General features: G+C 45.0%; 1 protein-coding gene across 3 annotated transcripts in view; it reads left to right on the plus strand.

Moving 5' to 3' along the window:
* The first annotated feature begins 795 nt into the window (after window positions 1-795).
* The window catches only part of rps6ka3b (ribosomal protein S6 kinase, polypeptide 3b), a 30089-nt gene continuing 5583 nt past the window's right edge, over window positions 796-25301 (plus strand). The window contains exons 1-12 of one of the 3 annotated variants that reach the window (XM_010890079.4): window positions 796-1192; window positions 3778-3837; window positions 19673-19789; window positions 20093-20174; window positions 21243-21323; window positions 21683-21762; window positions 22113-22219; window positions 22442-22479; window positions 22602-22744; window positions 22840-22910; window positions 24306-24394; window positions 24476-24540. In XM_010890079.4, coding sequence (XP_010888381.2) covers window positions 1130-1192; window positions 3778-3837; window positions 19673-19789; window positions 20093-20174; window positions 21243-21323; window positions 21683-21762; window positions 22113-22219; window positions 22442-22479; window positions 22602-22744; window positions 22840-22910; window positions 24306-24394; window positions 24476-24540 — 996 coding nt within the window. In that variant the 5' untranslated portion in view covers window positions 796-1129. Of the gene's footprint in view, window positions 1193-3777; window positions 3838-14349; window positions 14911-18152; window positions 18168-19672; window positions 19790-20092; window positions 20175-21242; window positions 21324-21682; window positions 21763-22112; window positions 22220-22441; window positions 22480-22601; window positions 22745-22839; window positions 22911-24305; window positions 24395-24475; window positions 24541-25301 lie in introns of those variants that run through there. The other 2 variants (XM_020041825.3, XM_034289271.1) reach the window with 2 other exon arrangements.

Genomic DNA, 25301 nt, shown 5'->3' on the forward strand with positions numbered 1-25301 from the left:
TATATAGTTAAATTAGAAACACACACACACACACACCTCTTCAGTCACATAGATAATGACTGTGTCAGTACATGGTTCTCATCATCCCTCCCGCAGCCAATACAGCAGCAGACACTATAAATAGCTCTTAATAAAGCGGTCTCTGCCGCTGACGAACTCATACATCAAAAACTGGCGTGAAACGGTTCATACACCCAGACACATAGCTACAAAGTCAAGGTTATAAGATCGACTTCAAAGGATCCCATGATAATGACCGAAAAAACATCAGCTCATTCATTCTTGCTGAAATGTGAAAGTATGTGGGACTTTTTATGTCATATAACCATGGTATGCTTATCTATGCCGTTTTAAACACTTGACCCGCAGCATATTTAAATACAATCTCGTGAGTAGCTCGGTTTTGATTAGAGGTTAGACAACATTCCGTGCTACTAAACTGTGGGTCCTTCAAGACTACGGAAAAGGAACCGGGCACACCACGTTAACTGTATAGTAATTCCTTCCTTTGCTTCTCACCCGCTATCTCAAGTAGCCGACCGGTGTAGAGCGCACCTCTAGGATAGATAACATTCTTGACCGCGTACGGCTTGGATGAGGTGTCCCGTTATACCGTCGCCCCACCCACAATGATGACGCAGACGTGACTCGGCAGTCTGACAGGCAGGTAAGCGGACACCCGGCGCCATATTGGGACAAATCGGAAGTAAGAGAGAGAGAGAGAGAGAGAGAGAGAGAGAGAGAGAGAGAGAGAGAGAGAGAAGGTGAGAGAGAGAGAGAGGGAGGGAGGGAGAGGGACAGAGATAGAGATGAGGTTGTGTGGAAACGAAGCACAGTTGACACAACAAGGGTGAAAGTGGAGAACTAGACATTTTTCCATAAAAGGCGTTACGTAGCCGCGTGAGGTTTTCATGTTAATTCCGCTAGAGAAAGAAGGGGCGCCCCCTGTTTTAGAAACAACCAACTCTGTTCCTTGTCCTCACCTACGTATCTAACGGACGTACTATCGAGCGGAGATTTACGCTGCTACATAGGTAGCCCACAGTGCTGTCGGGAGTGAAGACTTAGCTCTTTAATAAACTGAGCACTTGAATAGATCAGAGTAGACCCGGACAGTTGTATCGCGAAGATGCCCCTGGCTCAGTTGCCAGATCCATGGCAGAATATGGCATTGGGGCGGGCGGCAAGCGAGGTGAGTGTATTTTATGTGTCTATGCGCGCGGGCGTCTGTGTGTGAGAGCGAGTGTGTGTGTGAGAGATAACGTATTCTGGTATATTGTTAAACATTTGTATTGCCAGAATGCCGCCCGTATGAATCAATGTTTATGGGAAGAGATTATCCTTCTCAAACGTCATTTTGACTGTCTGTTGGCTGCATTTTATATGAACAGTGCCGAAGCACAATCACCATGGACCCGGGGGGGTACTAAAAGAAGATTTTACTGATAAGTTGCTGAGCCTCGTAAAATAGAGACAGATAGAGAGAAAGAAAGGAAGGAAAGAGGAAAGGCGAGGGGGCGGTCAACTAACTGGCCGCACGATACAGGTTGCGGCTTTTCATCGTGTGCATCAATGAATTAATCAACCCATTTTATAAAGGCTTTTTACACCAATAGTTGTCAAAAAGTACTTTTACACTGACCCAGACTGAAACCCAAAAGAACAAGTAACAACAGAGTTGCACAGTGGCTAGGAAAAAGGTCATAACTAAGGAAGAAACCTGGAGAGAACCAGACTCTGGTGGCCATTCCTCTTCTGACTGTGCCTGGTGAAGATTATAAGAGTACATTACCTTTTGGGCCACATCAATGTTTTTGCATGTTCAGTTGAGAGGCAGGTCAATAAATGCACGTGGGCTATGTCCAGAGTCCTTAAACAGAATCCCAGTGAGCTGCATAACCAGGTAGATCAGGACAGGGACGAACAGGTGGGGTGTGGGCAGTGGCAGCAGGAATCATTGGGCAGCACCTGGATCTGCAACACGTCCTTGAGGACTTTGGACAGGGACAGCCGCTAGTCATTTGGGCCAGGCCGTCCCGAGGCGCAGTCCAAAGGCCCACGGTCCTCCTAAAGATAAACAGCACACCAGGAGTGTTAGAGAAAGCATTCCTTGTATTGAAAAGCATACCCGAGCACTCTTCCAGACTGACCCTAGTCCCCCCCGGCATAATAATATAGCAGCGTAAAACTAGGGGCTGATACAGGGGGGGGTCCAGAGATACTGTGGCCCTGTTCGACGGTAACCCCGGACAGGGTCATCCGGGCGGGACGTAACTCCACCCACTTTGCCAAGCATCGTCAAGGGCACGTGTGTGTTTCAGGGAATAAAACAGACCTGTGTGTTTAAAGAGAAGTGATGAAGAAGCCTGCAAATGAAAATCAGAAAACAGTATTTCAAGTATTCCCTACAGTACTGTTCCATGCCCCCCCTCTCTCCGAAGACATCACATCTCTCTGTTGCTCTGTTTTTCTCTGTCTTTCTCTTTCCTCTAACATGCTCCGTAGCTAATGAAATGTATGGGTTCCCGGTGTATAGCGGGAGATGAGTTTCTAGTGCGCAGTGGAAAAGCACAGGAAAACAGGCAGAAGGTAGTGAAATTGGTTCTAAAGAGAACCTGACCTGTTCTCCGACTCCATCACAGTCGGTCACTCACTCATTCACTCAGTCAGTCACTGGGTCACTCACTCATTCACTGATTTACTCATTCACTGAATCACACATTCACTGAATCACTCATTCTCTCACTCATTCATGCAGTAGGTGAGAGTCAGCAGCAGGTAAAACTACCAGGTCCCTAAGGCAAGATTGGTCAATTTGAAAGCCAGCACTACATTCAGTCCTGTGTGTGCGTGTGTCTCCTAATGAACAGGGACACTGTTAAATCAGAAAAAGTTGGGGAATTATTTTCCTGTCCCCATTTAGAAAAATTATTTATTTTGGCTTAAGTGTTAGGTTTAGGGCACAAGTTACATTTGGAGTTAGTATTAGGGTCAGGCATTACCGTTTAGTTAAAAAGAAAATATATTTCATTAACACAATTTAGACACCCCTGTTGTAACAGCCAGTCTTGATGCAGTGATTGTCAGGTTACGTTCTGACCACTGCCAGTACAGATGGACTTTGTCACAGTATTCAAACAAGCACTTCTTGGTTCCGAGTCCAAAGCAGCAGGTCACCTGGCGGGCCGGGACACCTGGCCACGACACCGAACACATCTGGTGTCGTTGTTGTCCAGACCGAGGCCAAGTTCAGCCCAAACCTGACACCGGCTCGGCCCGGTCTCGGCCCGAGCTCTTCAGTGGGTATTCGGGCTGGGCCGTGTCAGCTGGTCAGAGCAGGTGTGGCGCTGAAGTTGCTATTAAGGGCAGGGTCACCGGACATTTCCACGCTGATGACGGTGACTTTTGGTAATAGGGTTACGGTATGTTTTTACCTGTCCTCTGAGCTGACTCATGTAATCACTTTCATATTCAGAGGGCTTTGATCTCATGGCTCCGGTACAAAATCAGTTCAGCAGTTTCACAACGTTTAACGTAGCAGTCGTTCACCATGAATTAACATGTAAATGATGTGGTTAGACTTTCACGACACATTAATAACCTGTAGGTTACCAATAAAAGTGATTCATTGCAGCCAGCAACACCGTGTGGTAAAAAACGGTTGACCCTATTTAAGAAAAAAAAAGAACATGTTGCTACGCAACTGTTGTAATTACTATTGTGTTAACCTTTGTGCAAAAGTTATTGATGACTTTGATTTTCGTTTTCCTGTTGCAGGAGGCACATCGTCATGTTCTGGAGGATTCTATTGGAGAGGACGACTCTTTGTCCTGTAATGTAAGTTTCTCCCTCTAACACGGTACCTCCCTCTGTCCATCTCCCTTTGTCCTCATCTCTCTATCTTTCTGTGTGTGTGTGTGTGTGTGTGTGTGTGTGAGTGGAAGCTGTACGTATTGATTTTTAAATGCAGAGGAGATGGCTTATAGATCGGCCGTCTGAGAAGAGCTGAGCCGTCATTACCACTGTCTCTAGAGACGCCCTCACAACACACTCAACAAACACACACACACACACAAGTGTAATGTTCAAGTGCTGTCTTTGTGGGGTCTTCCTCTCACAAACAGCTCTGCGTCGCCACCTGTTGTTCCCCAAGACACACTGCACCCCCCCAATACACTTTCTAACATTAAATTCAATTCTTTCCACGCTTGAGATGTGCGTGCGCACGTGTTTTTGTATATATACATAGAGAGCGGGATTGACTGTGTCTCCAGCGCTTGCCGGCAGATGGTATTTAATCTTCTTAGGCCATCTGGACTGACTTTCTCTGCTGTCACACACACACACACACACAGACACACACACACTCTAGGGGATTCACTGCTGATTGACATCTAAATTAGATGTTTGCCCAGGTCCCAACAACATTGATATGTCTACACTTGCTTGGACTTTCTTACGTTTTTTTTTGTGTCAGTGTTGTGTCAGTGTCGTGTCAGTGTCGTGTTTGTGTCGTGTCAGTGTTGTGTCAGTGTTGTTTCAGTGTTGTCAGTGTTGTGTCAGTGTCTAGTCAGTGTTGTCAGTGTCGTGTCAGTGTTGTCAGTGTTGTGTCTGTGTTGTGTCAGTGTTGTGTCAGTGTTGTCAGTGTCGTGTCAGTGTCGTGTCAGTGTTGTGTCAGTGTTGTCAGTGGCGTGTCAGTGTTGTCAGTGTCAGTGTTGTGTCAGTGTTGTCAGTGTCAGTGTTGTGTCAGTGTCGTGTCAGTGTTGTCAGTGTCGTGTCACTGTTGTGTCAGTGTCATGACAGTGTTGTGTCAGTATCGTGTCAGTGTTGTGTCAGTGCTGAATAGTTTCAGGCATTTAAAGTAGGATTTCTTTCCACTCATTTTGACACCATACTCCAAACATGTTATTTTTTAAATTATTTTATTCTTATGAAAATAAAAAACGTAAAATGGTAACATTGTCTCCACCCCGCTTGTACTATGAATGCTAAATCAGCTCAGGTGTAACCTTCAAAAATTCCAAGGTAAAAAATACCAAGGTAAATGGCCTCCATCTTTTTTAAGTTGCAGTGATTACAATTATTTCACAATCGTCTGTTTCTCTTGGTTTCCTCTGTTGGATAGGGAATTGCAAAGTGAATCCTCAACCCTGACCATCAAGGAGCTTTCAAAAGAGCTAAGGGACAACATTGTGGAAAGAGACCGATCAGGGAATGTGTAGGAAGAGATTTCAAAGGCCTTAACTAACCCTTGGAGCTTGTTCAAGACGATTCTTACCAGGTCAAAGGTGAAAGGCTCCTAGAGACCCTGTCCATATCAGGCCATATCATTAAGGGGCTCTTGTAACTCATTCCAGTCATTGGTAGTCGTAAACTGAAATTAGTATCGAAAGGAAAAATAGGCTTTAGGTGCAACCAGATAAATATATTTACCAGAGCTCAGATTAACAGATATTATGAAGTGTGCTAAGGTAGACAGGACATTTACCGAAAGTTGATTTATGAATAAATTGGCACCAATGAGGTACCAAAGGTCACAGAAAGTGCTGAATGGGGTCAGGGTGCAAAGGCCACAGTGATGAGTGTTGAAGGGAACAGAGGTTATGAAGTGGTAAATTTCATCTAACTCATGAAGGAGGTTTTTGGCGGGAGTTTAAGTGTATACTTTGTAGTATGTGATGGATGCCTTACAGCCAGACAAGAAATCAATTCAATCAGTCTTGAGACAAAGATATGGCGTTGCCATAATTCAACTCAGTCCCAGCCAGGGCAAGGATGTTTTTCGGGGCAAGCAGGTCGAGGAAAACTTTGATTAAAAAGCAATCTTTTTTTGTTTTAAAGAGTAGATGGAAGTTGGGGAAGGCATGTTGGGTGTTTCCAAAGCCACGATGATGGGTGGATGACCCAGTGTTCAGTGAGGGACGATAAGGATGATGATGGTGTCGTCAGCATGAAGGTGGATGAAGGCGTTACTGACGGACCTGCAGGCCCTCAGATTCAACATGTTGCACGCGGTCAGATACTGTTGTGTCCAGCATGGAGTCCAGATACTGTTGTATCCAGTTTGGAATCCAGATACTGTTGTATCCAGTTTGGAATCCAGATACTGTTGTATCCAGTTTGGAATCCAGATACTGTTGTATCCAGTTTGGAATCCAGATACTGTTGTATCCAGTTTGGAATCCAGAGACTGTTGTATCCAGTTTGGAATCCAGATACTGTTGTATCCAGTTTGGAATCCAGATACTGTTGTATCCAGTTTGGAATCCAGATACTGTTGTATCCAGTTTGGAATCCAGATACTGTTGTATCCAGTTTGGAATCCAGATACTGTTGTATCCAGTTTGGAATCCAGATACTGTTGTATCCAGTTTGGAATCCAGAGACTGTTGTATCCAGTTTGGAATCCAGATACTGTTGTATCCAGTTTGGAATCCAGAGACTGTTGTATCCAGTTTGGAATCCAGAGACTGTTGTATCCAGTTTGGAATCCAGAGACTGTTGTATCCAGTTTGGAATCCAGATACTGTTGTATCCAGTTTGGAATCCAGATACTGTTGTATCCAGTTTGGAATCCAGAGACTGTTGTATCCAGTTTGGAATCCAGATACTGTTGTATCCAGTGTGGAATCCAGATACTGTTGTATCCAGTTTGGAATCCAGATACTGTTGTATCCAGTGTGGAATCCAGATACTGTAATTGTATCCAGTGTGGAATCCAGATACTGTAATTGTATCCAGTGTGGAATCCAGATACTGTTATTGTATCCAGTTTGGAATCCAGAGACTGTTGTATCCAGTTTGGAATCCAGATACTGTTGTATCCAGTTTGGAATCCAGATACTGTTGTATCCAGTTTGGAATCCAGAGACTGTTGTATCCAGTTTGGAATCCAGAGACTGTTGTATCCACTGTGGAATCCAGATACTGTTGTATCCAGTTTAGAATCCAGATACTGTTGTATCCAGTGTGGAATCCAGATACTGTAATTGTATCCAGTGTGGAATCCAGATACTGTTATTGTATCCAGTTTGGAATCCAGATACTGTTATTGTACCCAGTGTGGAATCCAGATACTGTAATTGTATCCAGTGTGGAATCCAGATACTGTTATTGTATCCAGTTTGGAATCCAGATACTGTTATTGTACCCAGTGTGGAATCCAGATACTGTTATTGTATCCAGTTTGGAATCCAGATACTGTTATTGTATCCAGTTTGGAATCCAGATACTGTTATTGTACCCAGTGTGGAATCCAGATACTGTAATTGTATCCAGTGTGGAATCCAGATACTGTTATTGTATCCAGTTTGGAATCCAGATACTGTTATTGTATCCAGTTTGGAATCCAGATTATGTTATTGTATCCAGTGTGGAATCCAGATACTGTTATTGTATCCTGTGTGGAATCCAGATACTGTTGCTTATTCACTGTTTCAGTGTCCGGATGCGTCATTCTCACAGGAACATTCTTTGAAGGCAAGCTGTACAGCTTGGTAAGAAATGACACTTATGCAGCCAGATGTCTTATTGAGCTATTACATAACTTATTTTAGAATGAAATGGTATGTTGATTAGTTATAAAGTTTAAAGCTGTTATATTCCCCCCCAAATCAGCCTTTAATAATATTCTATTCCTTACCTTCGAGTTAACCAGTTGGAGTTAATACATCAGCTTAACAGATGCCATGGCAGATGTTTCACCGACAGATGACATGGCAGATGTTTCACCGACAGATGACATGGCAGATGTTTCACCGACAGATAACATGGCAGATGTTTCACCGACAGATGACATGGCAGATGTTTCACCGACAGATGACATGGCAGATGTTTCACCGACAGATGACATGGCAGATGTTTCACCGACAGATGACATGGCAGATGTTTCACCGACAGATGACATGGCTGATGTTTCACCGACAGATGACATGGCAGATGTTTCACCGACAGATGACATGGCAGATGTTTCACCGACAGATGACATGGCTGATGTTTCACCGACAGATGACATGGCAGATGTTTCACCGACAGATGACATGGCAGATGTTTCACCTACAGATGACATGGCAGATGTTTCACCGACAGATGACATGGCAGATGTTTCACCGACAGATGACATGGCAGATGTTTCACCGACAGATGACATGGCAGATGTTTCACCGACAGATGACATGGCAGATGTTTCACCGACAGATGACATGGCAGATGTTTCACCGACAGATGCCATGGCAGATGTTTCACCGACAGATGACATGGCAGATGTTTCACCGACAGATGACATGGCAGATGTTTCACCGACAGATAACATGGCAGATGTTTCACTGACAGATGACATGGCAGATGTTTCACCGACAGATGACATGGCAGATGTTTCACCTACAGATGACATGGCAGATGTTTCACCGACAGATGACATGGCAGATGTTTCACCGACAGATGACATGGCTGATGTTTCACCGACAGATGACATGGCAGATGTTTCACCGACAGATGACATGGCAGATGTTTCACCGACAGATGACATGGCAGATGTTTCACCGACAGATAACATGGCAGATGTTTCACCGACAGATGACATGGCAGATGTTTCACCGACAGATGACATGGCAGATGTTTCACCGACAGATGACATGGCAGATGTTTCACCGACAGATAACATGGCAGATGTTTCACCGACAGATGACATGGCAGATGTTTCACCGACAGATGACATGGCAGATGTTTCACCGACAGATGACATGGCAGATGTTTCACCGACAGATGACATGGCAGATGTTTCACCGACAGATGACATGGCAGATGTTTCACCGACAGATGACATGGCTGATGTTTCACCGACAGATGACATGGCTGATGTTTCACCGACAGATGACATGGCTGATGTTTCACCGAGAACCTCAGAGCGTGGTTTGCTTTTAGTTTCACAGAGTCTGGATAAAAATGCCTCGTTGAAACTATGTAACCAAAACACGATTAACTCCACTCTGGACACGGTTGATTCAGAAGTTATTTGAAATTTCTGGACAGAAGTGAGTTCATGACACCTTACTTCACAAAAAGATGAAAACACTCCTTACATCACACATTCCGTATTCCTCTCAGTCAGGTGTGCCATTGACTGAACATTCTTCACAGCCTTTTCTTCAGTTATTCAGTCTTTATCATCTTGTCACTAGACTTTTTGTGTGTGAGTTTGTGTACAGGTTTTTCCCACAGCGAAGATAATAAAACAAGGACAATTTTACCTGGTGGGGTCATGTTCATCTTAGGGGTTAGGGTTAGAGGTCAATGATAGACTTAGGATTTAAAAGTAGCGTTATGAGTTTGTGTTAAGAAAATACAAGGTCCCCCAAAATGTAAAGTGTGTGCTTTTTGATTGGCCAGATTGTTCTGAATCTCAAAGGGGCACCCGTCAAATGTAATATGAGCCGGTCCCATAAGCAAAGACCTGCCACATGCTCAGTCATGTTGTCACGGCCCTGGGGATGAAGCAACACACACACTACCTTTCTATACCCTTTCATCATTAATATTCCTCTGCAACAGGAGAGGGAGTTGGACAGAGATGGAGAGAGAGAGAGAGGGGGATGGAGAAAGGGGAAACAGACGAAGAAAGACAGACAGGCACAGTGAAAGGGGAAAGGGAGAGCTAGCTATGGAGGAGGATGTATTGATTATTAGAGGGTGAGGTAAAGCCAGCGGGGGGGGGGGGGGGAGAAAGATCTCCCCCCGTCTGGTTGCTGCCAGGATGACATTGTACATTCCTCTGAAGGGCAGGGTCACTGGACTAGCTCACTGTTGTGTGTGTGTGTGTGTGAGACAGGGTTTGTTAATTCGCATACACTGGGACAGCTGGCTTCGGGAGTGAAGCATTGTGGGGGATTGTTATTGTGAGGTCACACGGTGATGATGCAATCTCTTCATCAGGCGCCATGCTTCCTGAAGAGAAAATTCTCTCGGAACAATGACATCACAGACACACGCACACATACTCTCAGGCCAATGGTCAGGGAGTTTCCGCCATTTGGCTGGAGATAAGAGGGAGGGGGGAGTGGGTGGGAGGGAGGGAGGGAGGGAGGGGGGAGTGGGTGGGAGGGAGGGATGGAAGGGAGAGGAAATTGGTGGGATGACCGACAAAAAGAGAAGAGGACGAAGTAGGAAGTGGGGGGTCAATAAGCCAAACTGAACCCAACTAGTGATCCTCCCATCCCTCTATCTGCTGAACCACTTCATCGGCGTGGCCAGTGTTTATTCTGGCAGTAAGGGCTGATAGGATATACAATCTGAAGTGCAAAACTAATCCCTGTCGCACTCTTGGTATATTTGGAAATATTGTCTTCCCTAAAAGAACCGATCCCAGTCCTCTTTAAGGTGACCTTTTATACTGCCCCTGTCTTTCAATACGGACTCTTGCAAGTTCACTTCAATATTTTTAGGTCTGAGTGGTCTTTCCATTCACTTTTCTCAGTTTAGAAAGGAACACATAACTTTTTCCAGCGGTCACTCACTGCACTTTGGGTAATTTCACAGTGCAGGAAAAGCCATTCCATCAGAACCTTTTATCGGACAGCTTGGGATTGAATTACTTTCATTTTGGAAGGACTTGATGCCAAACAAACTCAGACCACCTCTCAAGATGTTCTCACTTGGCTGAAAGGATTCATGTGTGAAAGTACTGTGAAAATACCGTCCGGTAGCCCTTCAAATTCATGCTTTTCTCAAACAGACTGTTGATAGTCTAAACTCTAGCGCCTGATTCTGGTCCAGTGTTATTAGTTATGATCATCTTAACTGTACAGCCTGATTCTGATCCAGTGTTATTTGTTATGATCATCTTAACTGTACAGCCTGATTCTGATCCAGTGTTATTTGTTATGATCATCTTAACTGTACAGCCTGATTCTGATCCAGTGTTATTAGTTATGAGCATCTTAACTGTACAGCCTGATTCTGATCCAGTGTTATTCGTAATGATCATCTTAACTGTACAGCCTGATTCTGATCCAGTGTTATTAGTTATGATCATCTTAACTGTACAGCCTGATTCTGATCCAGTGTTTTCGTTATGATCATCTTAACTGTACAGCCTGATTCTGATCTATTGTTATTAGGTATGATCATCTTAACTGTACGGCCTGATTCTGATCCAGTGTTACTCGTTGTGATCATCTTAACTGTACAGCCTGATTCTGGTCCAGTGTTATTAGTTATGATCATCTTAACTGTACAGCCTGATTCTGATCCAGTGTTATTAGTTATGATCATCTTAACTGTACAGCCTGATTCTGATCCAGTGTTATTATTTATGATCATCTTAACTATACAGACTGATTCTGATTAGTTATGATCATTTTAACATTTTAATTCTGATCTTCCCTGTTTCTTTAAGTTGTGATGTGGGGTGCCCATTGTCATGGAGACGCAGGGGGATTTAGTTTCTGTATGATCAGCAGGAAGTCGACCTCCACTAGACAGGAAACACACCCAGGCACACACTAGTAATGGCTAGTGTTTACATTTTGTTTATATAACATGAGCATCTTTGTGGGTGTTATGTCGAATTAAGTGTTTATATTTGTTGGAATGCAGTGTCTTCATGGAGGTGTGTGGTTATGTTTGTATTTCTGTGTGTGTGTCTGTTTGTGTGAGGTAGTGGAAGTCCTCTGAGGAATGGTGTGTGTGTGTGTGTATGTCTGTGTGTGTGAGAGTTAGTGGAATGGTGTGTGTGTGTGTAACAAGGACAGGACATGGTCTAATCATCACGGTGACCAGCAGCTGTGGGCCCTTCCTGGGATGGTCTTTTCCCTGCCCTTCCCCTGCCTGCCTGTGTCTCTTCACTGTGGCTGTCTGTGGCGGTCTGTGGCTGTCTGTGGCTGTCTGTGGCTGTGTGTGTGACATGAGGAGAGGAGAGTGTTGAAGATGCTTCTGTCTCGGATCAGACACATCCATATATGGGTAGGGATCTGACTGCACACACACACACACACACACAGATTTGTCATACAGAGTAGGTTAGTATCCCAGGCAGCCACACAGTGTGTCTATGGGCGAGAGGGCAAACATTCAGATTCTCTGTTGAGACAAAGGGTGTGTGTGCGTGTGTGTGATGTAATTACAGTGCTTGCTCTGATCTAAGAACCACTGTTGGCAACAGATAAAGCGATGAGTTTTCTGTAATGAGAGAGAGAGAGAGAGACAAAAAAAAAAGAAACAGAAAGCAACAGAAAGAAAGAGAAGAGAGAAAGGAGAGAGGAAAGGGCAAGCTAAAACTCACAAGGTTGAGAACAAAGGAGCCAGTGTATAGACACAGATATGGGGTTTCCCCTCTCTGTCTTCTCGTCCTCCTCTTCCTATCGCTCTCTTTTTCTGTTTCTTTCTTCATCACATTCTCTCCGTATTTCTTCTCACTGGGCCCCTTTCTAAGCTGTGTTTATGACGCCAGAGGTTGGGAGAAGCAGCGTTGTCAGGGCTCCACTCAGCTTGAGGAGCGTGGGTCTGAACGGGCAGCGATTGAATTGGAATTCAGAAGAAAAAGCTGAATAAATGATGCCGTCTGCTCGTCCTCATCAATACTTCATCATTCCTTGCTGCGTTTCATACTGCCCGTCAGTGCCTGCAGACCTTAGGACAGCCTGCGTTCCTCGCTCCGTGTGACGGCGTCATCCGAGCCAGCCTCCGAAGGTCCAGTGGATGTGCTGTGTGCCGCCCGGGCTCACCGTTCATGTGTCCGTCAGCCACGGTTTATTTGGTTGCACGAGTGGGTTTAGGGACACAGATTGCCTGGAATTCCTCTCTAACCATTAAGAGGAGCTGCTGGCACAAAGGTGCTAAGAGCCTAATACACTCGTGCGCGTATAGACTCCTGTGCCCAAACAGACTCAGAGGCTAGCAGGAGAGGTTAATGCCAAAGCACGACTGTAGGACTGCTTTTTATCTACCTACACCTCTAGACACTATTTACCGCAGCGTTGTTTTCAGGATCTACGCTGGGCAGATGACCGTGTGGAGACCACTTTCAGGGAGTTTATACTGTGTGTCCGTGGAGTTTGTAGTGTTCCCAAAGACATCCGGTCATTGCTCCTCCTTCAAACTGAGCACATGATTATGTTATCCAAAGGTTAATCAGACTCTGGGATGTAGATAAATGGCTTCATTGACAAATCTTGAGCTAACACTTTAATCTTGCTGTCTACGTGGAGGAGGTGTGGTTTAGAGCTGGTAGAATACATTGTCTAGGTGGAGGAGGTGTGGTTTAGAGCTGGTAGTATACATTGTCTAGGTGGAGGAGGTGTGGTTTACAGCTGGTAGGATACATTGTCTAGGTGGAGGAGGTGTGGTTTAGAGCTGGTAGGATACATTGTCTAGGTGGAGGAGATGTGGTTTAGAGCTGGTAGGATACATTGTCTAGGTGGAGGAGGTGTGGTTTAGAGCTGGTAGTATACATTGTCTAGGTGGAGGAGGTGTGGTTTACAGCTGGTAGGATACATTGTCTAGGTGGAGGAGGTGTGGTTTACAGCTGGTAGGATACATTGTCTAGGTGGAGGAGGTGTGGTTTAGAGCTGGTAGGATACATTGTCTAGGTGGAGGAGGTGTGGTTTACAGCTGGTAGGATACATTGTCTAGGTGGAGGAGGTGTGGTTTACAGCTGGTAGGATACATTGTCTAGGTGGAGGAGGTGTGGTTTAGAGCTGGTAGGATACATTGTCTAGGTGGAGGAGGTGTGGTTTAGAGCTGGTAGTATACATTGTCTACGTGGAGGAGGTGTGGTTTACAGCTGGTAGGATACATTGTCTACGTGGAGGAGGTGTGGTTTACAGCTGGTAGGATACATTGGCTGAGACTGAGTTTTTGACTTCCCCGTTGCGCTGAGGATGTCCAATTCAAGGCCCACCTCGTTTTCAGAAAACGAGAAAGTAAAAACTCAGTTGGAGTATGGTGATCCTCGATTCAAATCTATTTGTCTTTTTTTTAAACTACAAAAAAATACAATTGGAGGCTGGGTGGTGTGCTGAAGAGCGGGGTCAGTATTCAGGAACAAAAATGTTTTGCAATCTCTGAAATAATTATACATGTAAAAAAAAAAAAATTAAGAAATTAAAAACACAGAAACAGTAAATTCAGTTGACACATTTTGAAAGAACAATACAACCAAAGAAGTAGGCCAAGACCATGAGAGTTTACAATCTAATGTTACACTACAAGGTATTGTGGGTTTTGCTGAACAGCTCTGTTAAATAACATGGCTAATTGATCTGAGTGCTGCTGCTTAGGGACAAGTACATCTAAACTAGTAGATTAGTTCACAATTCTAATGTGTGGAGACAATTACTGAGGCTGTGCCCCCAGGGAAAGGCGAGAGGCCAGGAACAACAGCTGTTTGTAATCCCAGCTATGCTCTCATATACTGAGACGCGTGTATGCATGTGTGTGTGTGTGTGTGTGCGTGTGCATTCTTTACAGTATGTGGTTGTCTCTCTTTACACTACGGTGTGTTTATGTGTTTACTGGGGATGTCCGTGATCACATGATGGAAACTAAGGCGCAGAAGTTGAGGAGGGGTTTTGGGGGGATCCCAGTTTGGATCTCTGGTGTTCCCCCTGACTGTCACACACGCATAAAAGGCACCTCTCCCTTCACCACTCCAACATGCCGTCCTTCACATGCTTGAGCCCTCTGTGCCTCTCGGACATACGTTAGTTCTGGAGGACAGTGAGTGAAATGACAGCCGTGTGTTGGGGTCTGGGTGTTCTGACCGGCGGGCTGAGGAGCCGGCTTAAGACCCTAGGATGTTTACTGATCCAGAACTTTACCGGAGACTTTACCAGGAACTTCACCGGACACTTTACCAGGCAAAACTGGAGGCTGTTTTCTGGGGCAGGATGGGGGTGTTTGGACCCCCAGACGGCAGTGAGTGTCGTACTGTGTGTGTGTGTACAGCAACGGGGTGTGTGTTGGGTTACTATTGTCAATCCTAGCGCTGACGTGGACTAAAACCTGCCCAGGGACTCTGTGTGTGTGTTTGACTCTGTGTGTGTTTGACTCTGTGTGTGTTTGACTCTGCGTGTGTGTTTGACTCTGTGTGTGTTTGACTCCTGTGTGTGTGTTTGACTCCTGTGTGTGTTTGACTCCTGTGTGTGTGTGTTTGACTCTGTTTGACTTTCCCATGAATCATTCCATGGAAGACAGAACATTCCAGCTACTCTGGTCCTGTGGTGTTTTCAGCCTTCTATCTCTGTGTAGTTCTCCCTCTAGTGTGTTTCTCAGTGTAATGATTCCTAATTGGATCTGGACTCTTCATTAGATGAATTAACGTTGTTAAATGAATTGCCCCATTCTGTAGTGAGGATTGAGTCCTAGTGATCTGAATCAGGATTTGCACCATTCTATAGTGGGATTGAGTCCTAGTGATCTGAATCATGATTTGCACCATTCTGTAGTGGGATTGAGTCCTAGTGATCTGAATCATGATTTGCACCATTCTGTAGTGGGATTGAGTCCTAGTGATCTGAATCATGATTTGCACCATTCTGTAGTGGGACTGAGTCCTAGTGATCTGAATCATGATTTGCACCATTCTGTAGTGGGATTGAGTCCTAGTGATCTGAATCATGATTTGCACCATTCTGTAGTGGGATTGAGTTCAGTGATCTGGCAGGGCTTCGTCAACCTCGCTGTATAACCAGAGGCATTATGTTGGCAATTCGCATTGATGTTTTTGCAGATGGGAAAACGTCTACATGTGGCTTGACAACTGCAAAAACATTTACATGGATCTCGTTCTATTCTATTCCTGCCCCCTCGCACGCTCTTACGCATCAACTCATGCGCAATAAGTAACAGTGATTATATGGAAAGAGAAGAGGAGCTGTGTGTGTGTGTGTCTGTGCTGAGCGCAGGTGTTTAGCAGTACGGTTTTAATCCTGTGATTAAGAGGTGCTACATGAGCATCCTGTCGCCTCTGTCTGATCCTCCCATCTGATTCACACACACACACACTGAAATACCTCAGGATTTAAAACCGACTGAAATAAAGCACTGAAATACCTCAACACAGGATGTGTGACCTCAGTAGTTTCATAAGAAACATCCCATGATATACAATCCCGTTTCCAAAAAAGTTGCTATTAAAAATAGAGTGCAATGATATGCAAATCATTGAATCCCTGTATTTAATTGAAAATTCTATAAAGACATCATATCAAATACTGAAACTGAAAATTGTGCCCATTTTGAATTTGATGTCAGTAACACATTTAAAAAAAGATGGGACAGTGACGAATTTATTAGTGTTGCATCACTTCTTCTTTTAACAACACTCCGTGTTTGGGAACTGAAGAGACCAATTGCTGTAGTTTTGAAAGTGAAATGTTTTCAAAACCTGTATATATTGTTCCGCATTAAAGTCCCCCAGACCACAGGACAGTTTTCCGCTTCGCCTCAGACCATCTTAAAAGAGAAGGCAGCAGTGGTTCTGGATCTTATTTATAAATCTGGTTTCTTCTTTGCATGGTTGAGTTTTAACTTGCATTTGTGGATGCAGGGACGTACTGTCTACTGTGTTCACAGACAATGGTTTTCTGACGTGTTCCTGAGCCCATGCAGTGATGCCCACTACAGAACCAGGTCTGTTTTTAATGTGTCGCCCGAGGGGCTGAAAATCACGGCCATCCAATACTGGTTTTCGGCCTTGTCCCTTGCATTCAGAGATTTCTCCAGATTCTCTGAATCTTTTAATGATATTATGCACAATAGGTTATGAGATCCCCCAAACTCTTTGCAAGTTTCCGTTGAGAAAGGTTATTCTTAAATTGTTGCACTATTTGCCCGCGCAGTCTTTCACAGAGTGGTGAACCCATCCCCATCTTTACTTCTGAAGGACTCATCCTCTCTGGGATGTTCTTTTTATACCCAATCATCTGACTGACCTGTTGCCAGTTTACCCCATTAGTCGTGAGATGTTCCACCGGGTTCCTTTTTTGTATTACACAACTTTTAACGTGTTGCTGGCATCAAATGAAAGTCGGCAAATATTTGTCAAGGAACATTTAGGGTTAGGGTTACATTTTTCAGTTTCAACATATGATGTGTTGTCTTTGTACTGTTTTCTAATGAATAAATGGTTTAAATGATTCGATCTATGCAGTCTGTTTTTATTTCAATTTTAAACAGCATCCCACATTTTTGTAGTTGCAGTCATGGGTCCAGTGAGGTGTATGTGGTCCAGTGAGGTGTATCTGGTCCAGTGAGGTGTATGTGGTCCAGTGAGGTGTATCTGGTCCAGTGAGGTGTATGTGGTCCAGTGAGGTGTATCTGGTCCAGTGAGGTGTAAGTGGTCCAGTGAGGAGTCGTGGGTCTGGTGAGATGTAAATGGTCCAGTGAGGAGTCAGGGGTCTGGTGAGGTGTAAGTGGTCCAGTGAGGTGTAAGTGGTCCAGTGAGGTGTAAGTGGTCCAGTGAGGTTTAAGTAGTAGAAACTGTACAAGGTCCTACCTGTTTCAAATATACTGGTACTACCTGCTACGCCGGAGTACTGTAGTGGTCGTGGATGACAGGGAGTTCAGCCTCGATGGTTAACTCTGCCGTTAGCTCCACCCACTGAAAGGCCTGGCGAATTAGGGAGGGCTGCTGCCACACCGCATTACGGCACATCCTGTCAAGATGCTTTTAGTGGTGCAGCTGGAGAACTTTTTGAGGATCTGAGTGTTCATGCCAATTCCTTTCTGCCTCCTCATGGGGAAGAGACACCAATGTGCCCAGTGTGTGTGTGTGTGTGTGTGTGTGTGTGTGAGAGAAACTCGATGCTCTTGACCCGCACCACTTCAGCCCCGCATCGATGTGAAAGGGGCTGGGGGGGTGCTTCTCACTCCATTTCCTGTAGTCCTCGATCAGCACGCCAGAGCCCTGACCTTCCTGTCTCATCATCGGCAGGGCTTGGGCCTGCCTCCGCACTGTCGTCAGCAGCCCCGGGGGCGGGAGGTGGAGTGTAATGTGACCACGCAGTCATGGGCGAACAAGGAGAACGGGAGTGGGGGGGGGTGGGGACTGAGCCCAGACCCCTGAGCCCCCCCACCCCCCGTGTTCGGGGGTCAGTGTGGTGGGGGTGCCTGCGGTCTGCCCGTCAGGAAGTCCAGGACCCAGTTGCCGAGGGGATGTTTTTAATTCAGAGGTTGGGAGCTTAGTGTTGGCGTAATGACTAACCTGCAAGTGTATATGTTAACTTGTGTGTTTACTGTATATTAACTCCATCCTGTTCCTGTTCTGTAATTTGCATACAGAGGTGTGAAATTATGTATTTGGCGTGTTGATGACGAGCTGTGAAACGAGAGAAGCTGGAGTGGAGGTGGGGTGTAGTGGGGTTAGAGGACGTACAGGGTGGAGAGTTTCCTGCAGTTGGTATGTGTCATTATTCCTCCCTGTCTGTCTGTCTGTCTGTCTGTCTGGGACAGCGGTGGAAACAGAAAGACAGAGCGAGACAGAAAGAGAGATGAGGGGGAGCCAGAATGAGTGACTGGGGAGGAAGAGGAGAAACTGTAAAAGATGCGCACATTCTGTACACACACACACACACACAGTGTGAAGTCGTTAGTCACTGTTAGGTAGCAGGAGGATTGGGGGTGGCACCATGGCAACTGCTTGGTTAGCTGTCCATCGTTTGGCTCATTGTGTGTTTTATTTAGTTTGATTTAGGAGTGTGTTGTGTGTGTGCGTGTAACATATTTATTAATTTGGAGTGTGTTTGTATAATGTGCTTATTTGTGTTGTATATGTGTAATATGGTACGTGTGTATAGGTGTTGTGTTTTGTATAATGTGTGTGTGTGTTGTGTGTTTTGTATAATGTATATGTGTGTGTGTGTGTTTGTGTATGTTCTGTGTTTCGTATAATGTATGTATGTGTGTGTGTGTGTTTGTGTATGTTGTGTGTTTCGTATAATGTATGTATGTTGTGTGTGTTTCGTATCATATGTGTGTGCGTGTGTGTGTTTGTGCATGTTGTGTGTTTCGTATAATGTGTGTGTGTTTTGTATAATGTATGTATCTGTGTGTGTTGTGTGTTTCGTATAATTTATGTATGTGTGTTTCATATAATGTGTGTATGTGTGTGTATCGTATAATATATGTATGTGTGCGTGTGTGTGTGTGCGTGTGTTTCATATAATTGTATGTATGTGTGTGTGTGTTTCGTATAATGTATGTATGTGTGTGTGTGTGTGTGTGTGTTTCGTATAATGTATGGATGTGTGTGTGTGTGTGTGTGTGTTTCGTATAATGTATGGATGTGTGTGTGTTTCGTATAATGTATGTATGTGTGTGTGTGTATGTTTTGTATAATGTATGTATGTGTGTGTGTGTGTGTGTGTGTGTGTGTTTCGTATAATGTATGTATGTGTGTGTGTGTGTGTTTCGTATAATGTATGTATGTGTGTGTGTGTGTGTGTGTGTTTCGTATAATGTATGGATGTGTGTGTGTGTGTGTTTCGTATAATGTATGGATGTGTGTGTGTGTGTGTGTGTGTGTTTCGTATAATGTATGTATGTGTGTGTGTGTATGTTTCGTATAATGTATGTATGTGTGTGTGTGTGTGTGTGTGTGAGTGTGTGTTTCGTATAATGTATGTATGTGTGTGTGTGTGTGTTTCGTATAATGTATGCATGTGTATCTGACCAACAGGAGGATGAAAGTGTCAATGAGATCAACATCACCAACCATACGAAGGAGGGGTCAGAGAAGGGGGACCCTCGACAGTTCGAGCTCCGCAAGGTCTTAGGTCAAGGCTCTTTTGGAAAGGTGTGTATCTGTACATCCTACACTGTACCTGTACTCTAATAGTTTGTCTGGAGAAGGAGGTGCATCCTACACTGTGTCTAGAAATCTAGGATCCTTAACTTTTCAGAATCCTTTGGATTGTCAGTTGTGGATTCTTAAAAAGGATTTAAAAGTGTCGCCACCTTTGGACTGACGATTTGATGTTTCTATTAGTTATGCTAATGCCGAAGAGTTGCTATAGCAACCAAACTCCAAGGGCCCTTCACACCTCATCATCTTTATCAATGAACGATTGCTCGCGTGTGTTTGTGCGTGTGCTTGTAGGTGTTCCTAGTCAAGAAGACCACGGGACCTGATGCTGGACAGCTCTATGCCATGAAGGTTTTGAAGAAAGCCACACTCAAAGGTAGAAAGGGCAGTAGAAAATGGGAAAGAGAGGGATGGAGAGAGAGAGAGATAAACAGGGATGGAGTGAAAGGGGGAAACGGAGGGATGGAGAGAGAGATCAACAGAGATGGACTAAACGTGGGAGGGAGGATTAGTTTAACTTCTGCCTCCCCAAAAGGGGAGGTAGAAGAGGTGTTTTCACCTCGGCTATCCTGGAAACATGTCAGTGTTACATACTGTCAGGTCTTCACATTGAAATGCCAAGCCGTTGGTCTGAGTAAGGGCGGCACTTGAGTGGAAGAACACTCCAAAGTTCACCTAAAGGCAGCTTTGCATTCATTCAAGTGCTGCAGTGTGTAATATTTAGATAACCATCACAAGTACCCATGAAACTCTGGGCGCGGTGCTATTCAAACTTTTTCAGCTGGGACCCGATTTTTTCGGAGGATATATTTTGCCCCCGCCCAACGCCAAATCTAATAGGGCAACCTTAAAAATAGACACAATTAGATGTCAACATTGTCTTGTAACCTTGAATACCGCTGCGTCTTGTCGCTTTCCCTTGCTAATGGAAAGGGTGGACTCCCTGAATGTGAAAGCCCTGTATGTGAGAAATGGAGTAGTCCAGCAGACTGCTGTATCTTAGAGGGAGCACCAGGGCCATCTGCTGGCCACAGGCTGTATACACAACCTCAGTTAAAGGAATACTTTACCCCAGAACAATGTTTTGGCATTTTGTTTTGCATACTCCTTTGGAAGATTGTGTTTAACGATTGACTGATGAACAGAATACAAAAATATTAGTTTTGGGTCAAATATCCCTTTAACCTTCTGTCTCTCTGTCATTCTCGCTCTCTCCTTCATTCTGCTCTCTTGTTCAGTTTTTATTCAATTACTCATCCATTACCATCTGGGTAGCACTTTCATGCCAGGAAGGAGGGACACAGAATAAAATTGAACGAGAGAGAACTTAAGTGAGAGGGATTGAAGATAGAAGATAGAGATCTGTTAGATAGGTGATGGGTGTGTACTCGCAAGGTGTTTTTACAGTGTGTGTGTGTGTGTGTGTGTGTGTGTGTGTGTCCAGTGCGTGACAGGATGAGGACTAAGATGGAGAGAGACATTCTAGTGGAGGTTAACCATCCCTTTATCGTTAAACTACACTATGGTGAGTTAGTCAATCGCAACACAGAATCTAAGCCCTCCCTTTTCTTTGGTACCTAGATCAGGGCTGGCCAACCCTGTTCCTGGAGAGCCACAGTCCTGTAGGTTTTCTCTCCAACTCTTATCCAGCACACCTGATTCTAATTAGTAGTTGGATGAAAAGCAGACTCAGGTTAGTCACAAATGAGGCTGAAGAGAAAACCTACAGGACTGTGGCTCTCCAGGAACAGGGTTGGCCAGCCCTGACCTATATTGTAAAATAAGTTTAGGTCTTTGAAAAGTGGTACTGAGGTCTGGTGGATTATTATCACAGTGAAATGTTAGCGAGGCGGCCCCCTGATCACCTGTCACATGTCTCCTTAGCGTTCCAAACAGAAGGGAAACTCTACCTCATCTTGGACTTCCTGCGAGGAGGAGACCTTTTCACACGGTTGTCAAAAGAGGTGAGGGGATGTGTATCTCGCCCGGCGTTACGTATCTGGGTGTGTGTGTGTCTGTGTCTCACACCGTTCTCTTGTCCTGTGTCTAGGTGTGTGTGTGTTTAGGTGTGTGTCTAGGTGTGTGTTTAGGTGTGTGTCTAGGTGTGTGTCTAGGTGTGTGTTTAGGTGTGTGTTTAGGTGTGTGTTTAGGTGTGTGTGTCTCACAGTCTTCTCTTCCTGTGTCTAGGTGTGTGTGTGTTTAGGTGTGTGTCTAGGTGTGTGTTTAGGTGTGTGTCTAGGTGTGTGTTTAGGTGTGTGTCTAGGTGTGTGTTTAGGTGTGTGTGTGTCTCACAGTCTTCTCTTCCTGTGTCTAGGTGATGTTCACTGAAGAGGATGTGAAGTTCTACTTGGCAGAGCTGGCCCTGGCCTTGGACCACCTGCACAGCCTGGGCATCATCTACAGAGACCTGAAACCAGAGAAGTACATTAAACAAACACACACACACACATACATCATCTACAGAGACCTAAAACCAGAGAAGTACATTAAACACACACATATCATCTACAGATACCTGAAACCAGAGAAGTACATTGAACACACACACATCATCTACAGATACCTGAAACCAGAAAAGTAACAACACACACATGTTGAGTAGGTTTTAGTCTTTATCTTAAGATCCAATTTCTATCCTTTCAGCATTCTTCTAGATGAGGAAGGACACATCAAGCTGACTGGTGGGTAATATCGGAACTGTATATCTATGTTTTAATTGCCTGTTTGAGTGTGTGTGTATATTTTCACTGCAGACAGTAAGAAGTTCTAACAACAAGCCTTATTTGTGTGTGTGTGTGTGTAGACTTCGGCCTCAGTAAGGAGTCTATTGACCATGAGAACAAGGCCTATTCCTTCTGTGGGACAGTGGAGTACATGGCTCCGGAGGTGGTTAACAGGAGAGGTCACACCACCAGCGCTGATTGGTGGTCCTATGGCGTGCTCATGGTGAGAGGGGCGGGGCCAAACACACCGCATGACCCATATACCCACTCCTCATTGGTCGTATGTCTGTGTGAAACTCTGTCCTCTTCCTGTCGTAGTTTGAGATGCTGACCGGAACCCTACCGTTCCAGGGAAAAGACCGCAAGGAGACCATGACCATGATCCTGAAGTGAGTCTCTTTGGCCAGGGCGACTTCTGGACGATGGTCTCATTAGAGTAGCACGTGTGTGTGTGTGTGTGTGCGCACGTGTGTGTGTACGAGAGCAGGGTGTGTGTGTGTGAGTGGATTGTCTTTCTCCCTCTTTCGGAGGGAAACGCTGATAATGTTTCTGTAGATTGCTGAGCTGTTTTCTATTAAATGTGTGTGTTACTGGGTGGAGGTTAAATGTGGGTGTTACTGGGTGGAGGTTAAATGTGGGTGTTACTGGGTGGAGGTTAAATGTGGGTGTTACTGGGCGGATGTTAAATGTGGGTGTTACTGGGTGGAGGTTAAATGTGGGTGTTACTGGGTGGAGGTTAAATGTGGGTGTTACTGGGCGGAGGTTAAATGTGGGTGTTACTGGGCGGAGGTTAAATGTGGGTGTTACTGGGCGGAGGTTAAATGTGGGTGTTACTGGGTGGATGTCCGCATTCAGTCAGATGGAAAACAGTTGGACATACAGTTGTGTTGACAGCAGCTTTATCCGGCTTATTTTTCCCTCCCTCTGGTTTCCTCTCTCTCCCTCTCTCTGGTTTCCTCTCTCTCTCTCTCCCTCCCTCTGGTTTCCTCTCTCCCTCCCTCTGGTTTCCTCTCTCCCTCCCTCTGGTTTCCTCTCTCCCTCCCTCTGGTTTCCTCTCTCTCCCTCCCTCTGGTTTCCTCTCTCTCTCTCTCCCTCCCTCTGGTTTCCTCTCGGCCTCCCTCTGGTTTCCTCTCTCCCTCCCTCTGGTTTCCTCTCTCTCTCTCCCTCCCTCTGGTTTCCTCTCTCTCTCTCCCTCCCTCTGGTTTCCTCTCTCTCTCTCCCTCCCTCTGGTTTCCTCTCTCTCTCTCCCTCCCTCTGGTTTCCTCTCTCTCTCTCCCTCCCTCTGGTTTCCTCTCTCTCTCTCTCCCTCCCTCTGGTTTCCTCTCTGCCTCCCTCTGGTTTCCTCTCTGCCTCCCTCTGGTTTCCTCTCTCTCTCTCTCTCCCTCCCTCTGGTTTCCTCTCTCTCTCCCTCCCTCCCTCTGGTTTCCTCTCTCTCTCCCTCCCTCCCTCTGGTTTCCTCTCTCCCCCCCTCCCTCTGGTTTCCTCTCTCTCTCTCTCCCTCCCTCTGGTTTCCTCTCTGCCTCCCTCTGGTTTCCTCTCTGCCTCCCTCTGGTTTCCTCTCTCTCTCTCTCTCCCTCCCTCTGGTTTCCTCTCTCTCTCCCTCCCTCCCTCTGGTTTCCTCTCTCTCTCCCTCCCTCCCTCTGGTTTCCTCTCTCTCTCCCTCCCTCCCTCTGGTTTCCTCTCTCCCCCCCTCCCTCTGGTTTCCTCTCTCTCTCTCTCTCTCTCTCTCTCTCCCTCCCTCTGGTTTCCTCTCTCTCTCCCTCCTGTCTTCCCTTCCCCGTCAGGGCCAAGTTGGGGATGCCACAGTTTCTGAGTTCTGAAGCCCAGAGTCTCCTGAGGAACCTCTTCAAACGCAACCCGACTAACAGGCTAGGTACCCTAGCATCAACCTATTGGGGTTATCAGAGGTAATCTGATCCTAGATCTGTGCTTAATGGTGACGTCTGGTCTATAGGAGCTGGTCCTGATGGAGTGGAGGAGATCAAGAGACACCACTTCTACTGTACAATAGACTGGAATGTGAGTGTGAGACTAGTTAACAGTATCAGTGTGTACAGTATATAACTGTACATGTATATAACTGTACTTGTATATAACTATATACAGTATTGTGCCAAAATATGCAATATATAAATATATGTATATCTTTTAGAAATTGTCTGAGGGTGTAGTCAGTGTTTAAATATTAACTGTATGTGGCTATAGTTTGTGTTTATATAGTAACTGTATGAGGGTGTAATCAGTGTTCATATAGTAACTGTATGAGGGTGTAGTCAGTGTTTATATTGTAACTGTATGAGGCTGTAGTCAGTGTTTCTATAGTAACTGTATGAGGCTGTAGTCAGTGTTTCTATAGTAACTGTATGAGGCTGTAGTCAGTGTTTCTATAGTAACTGTATGAGGCTGTAGTCAGTGTTTCTATAGTAACTGTATGAGGCTGTAATCAGTGTTTATATAGTAAAGTGGGGAGTAAGTATTTGATACACTGCCGATTTTGCAGGTTTTCCCACTTACAAAGCATGTAGAAGATCCAAAAAAATCCAGAAAATCACATTGTATGATTTTGAAGTAATTAAGTAGCATTTTATTGCATGGCATAAGTATTTGATAGATCAGAAAAGCAGAACTTAATATTTGGTACAGAAATCTTTGTTTGCAATTACAGAGATCATACGTTTCTTCTAGTTCTTGACCAGGTTTGCACACACTGCAGCAGGGATTTTGGCCCACTCCTCCATACAGACCTTCTCCAGATCCTTCTGGTTTTGGGGCTGCTGCTG

This window comes from Esox lucius, chromosome 21 (assembly GCF_011004845.1).
Source record: "Esox lucius isolate fEsoLuc1 chromosome 21, fEsoLuc1.pri, whole genome shotgun sequence".
NCBI lineage: Eukaryota > Metazoa > Chordata > Actinopteri > Esociformes > Esocidae > Esox > Esox lucius.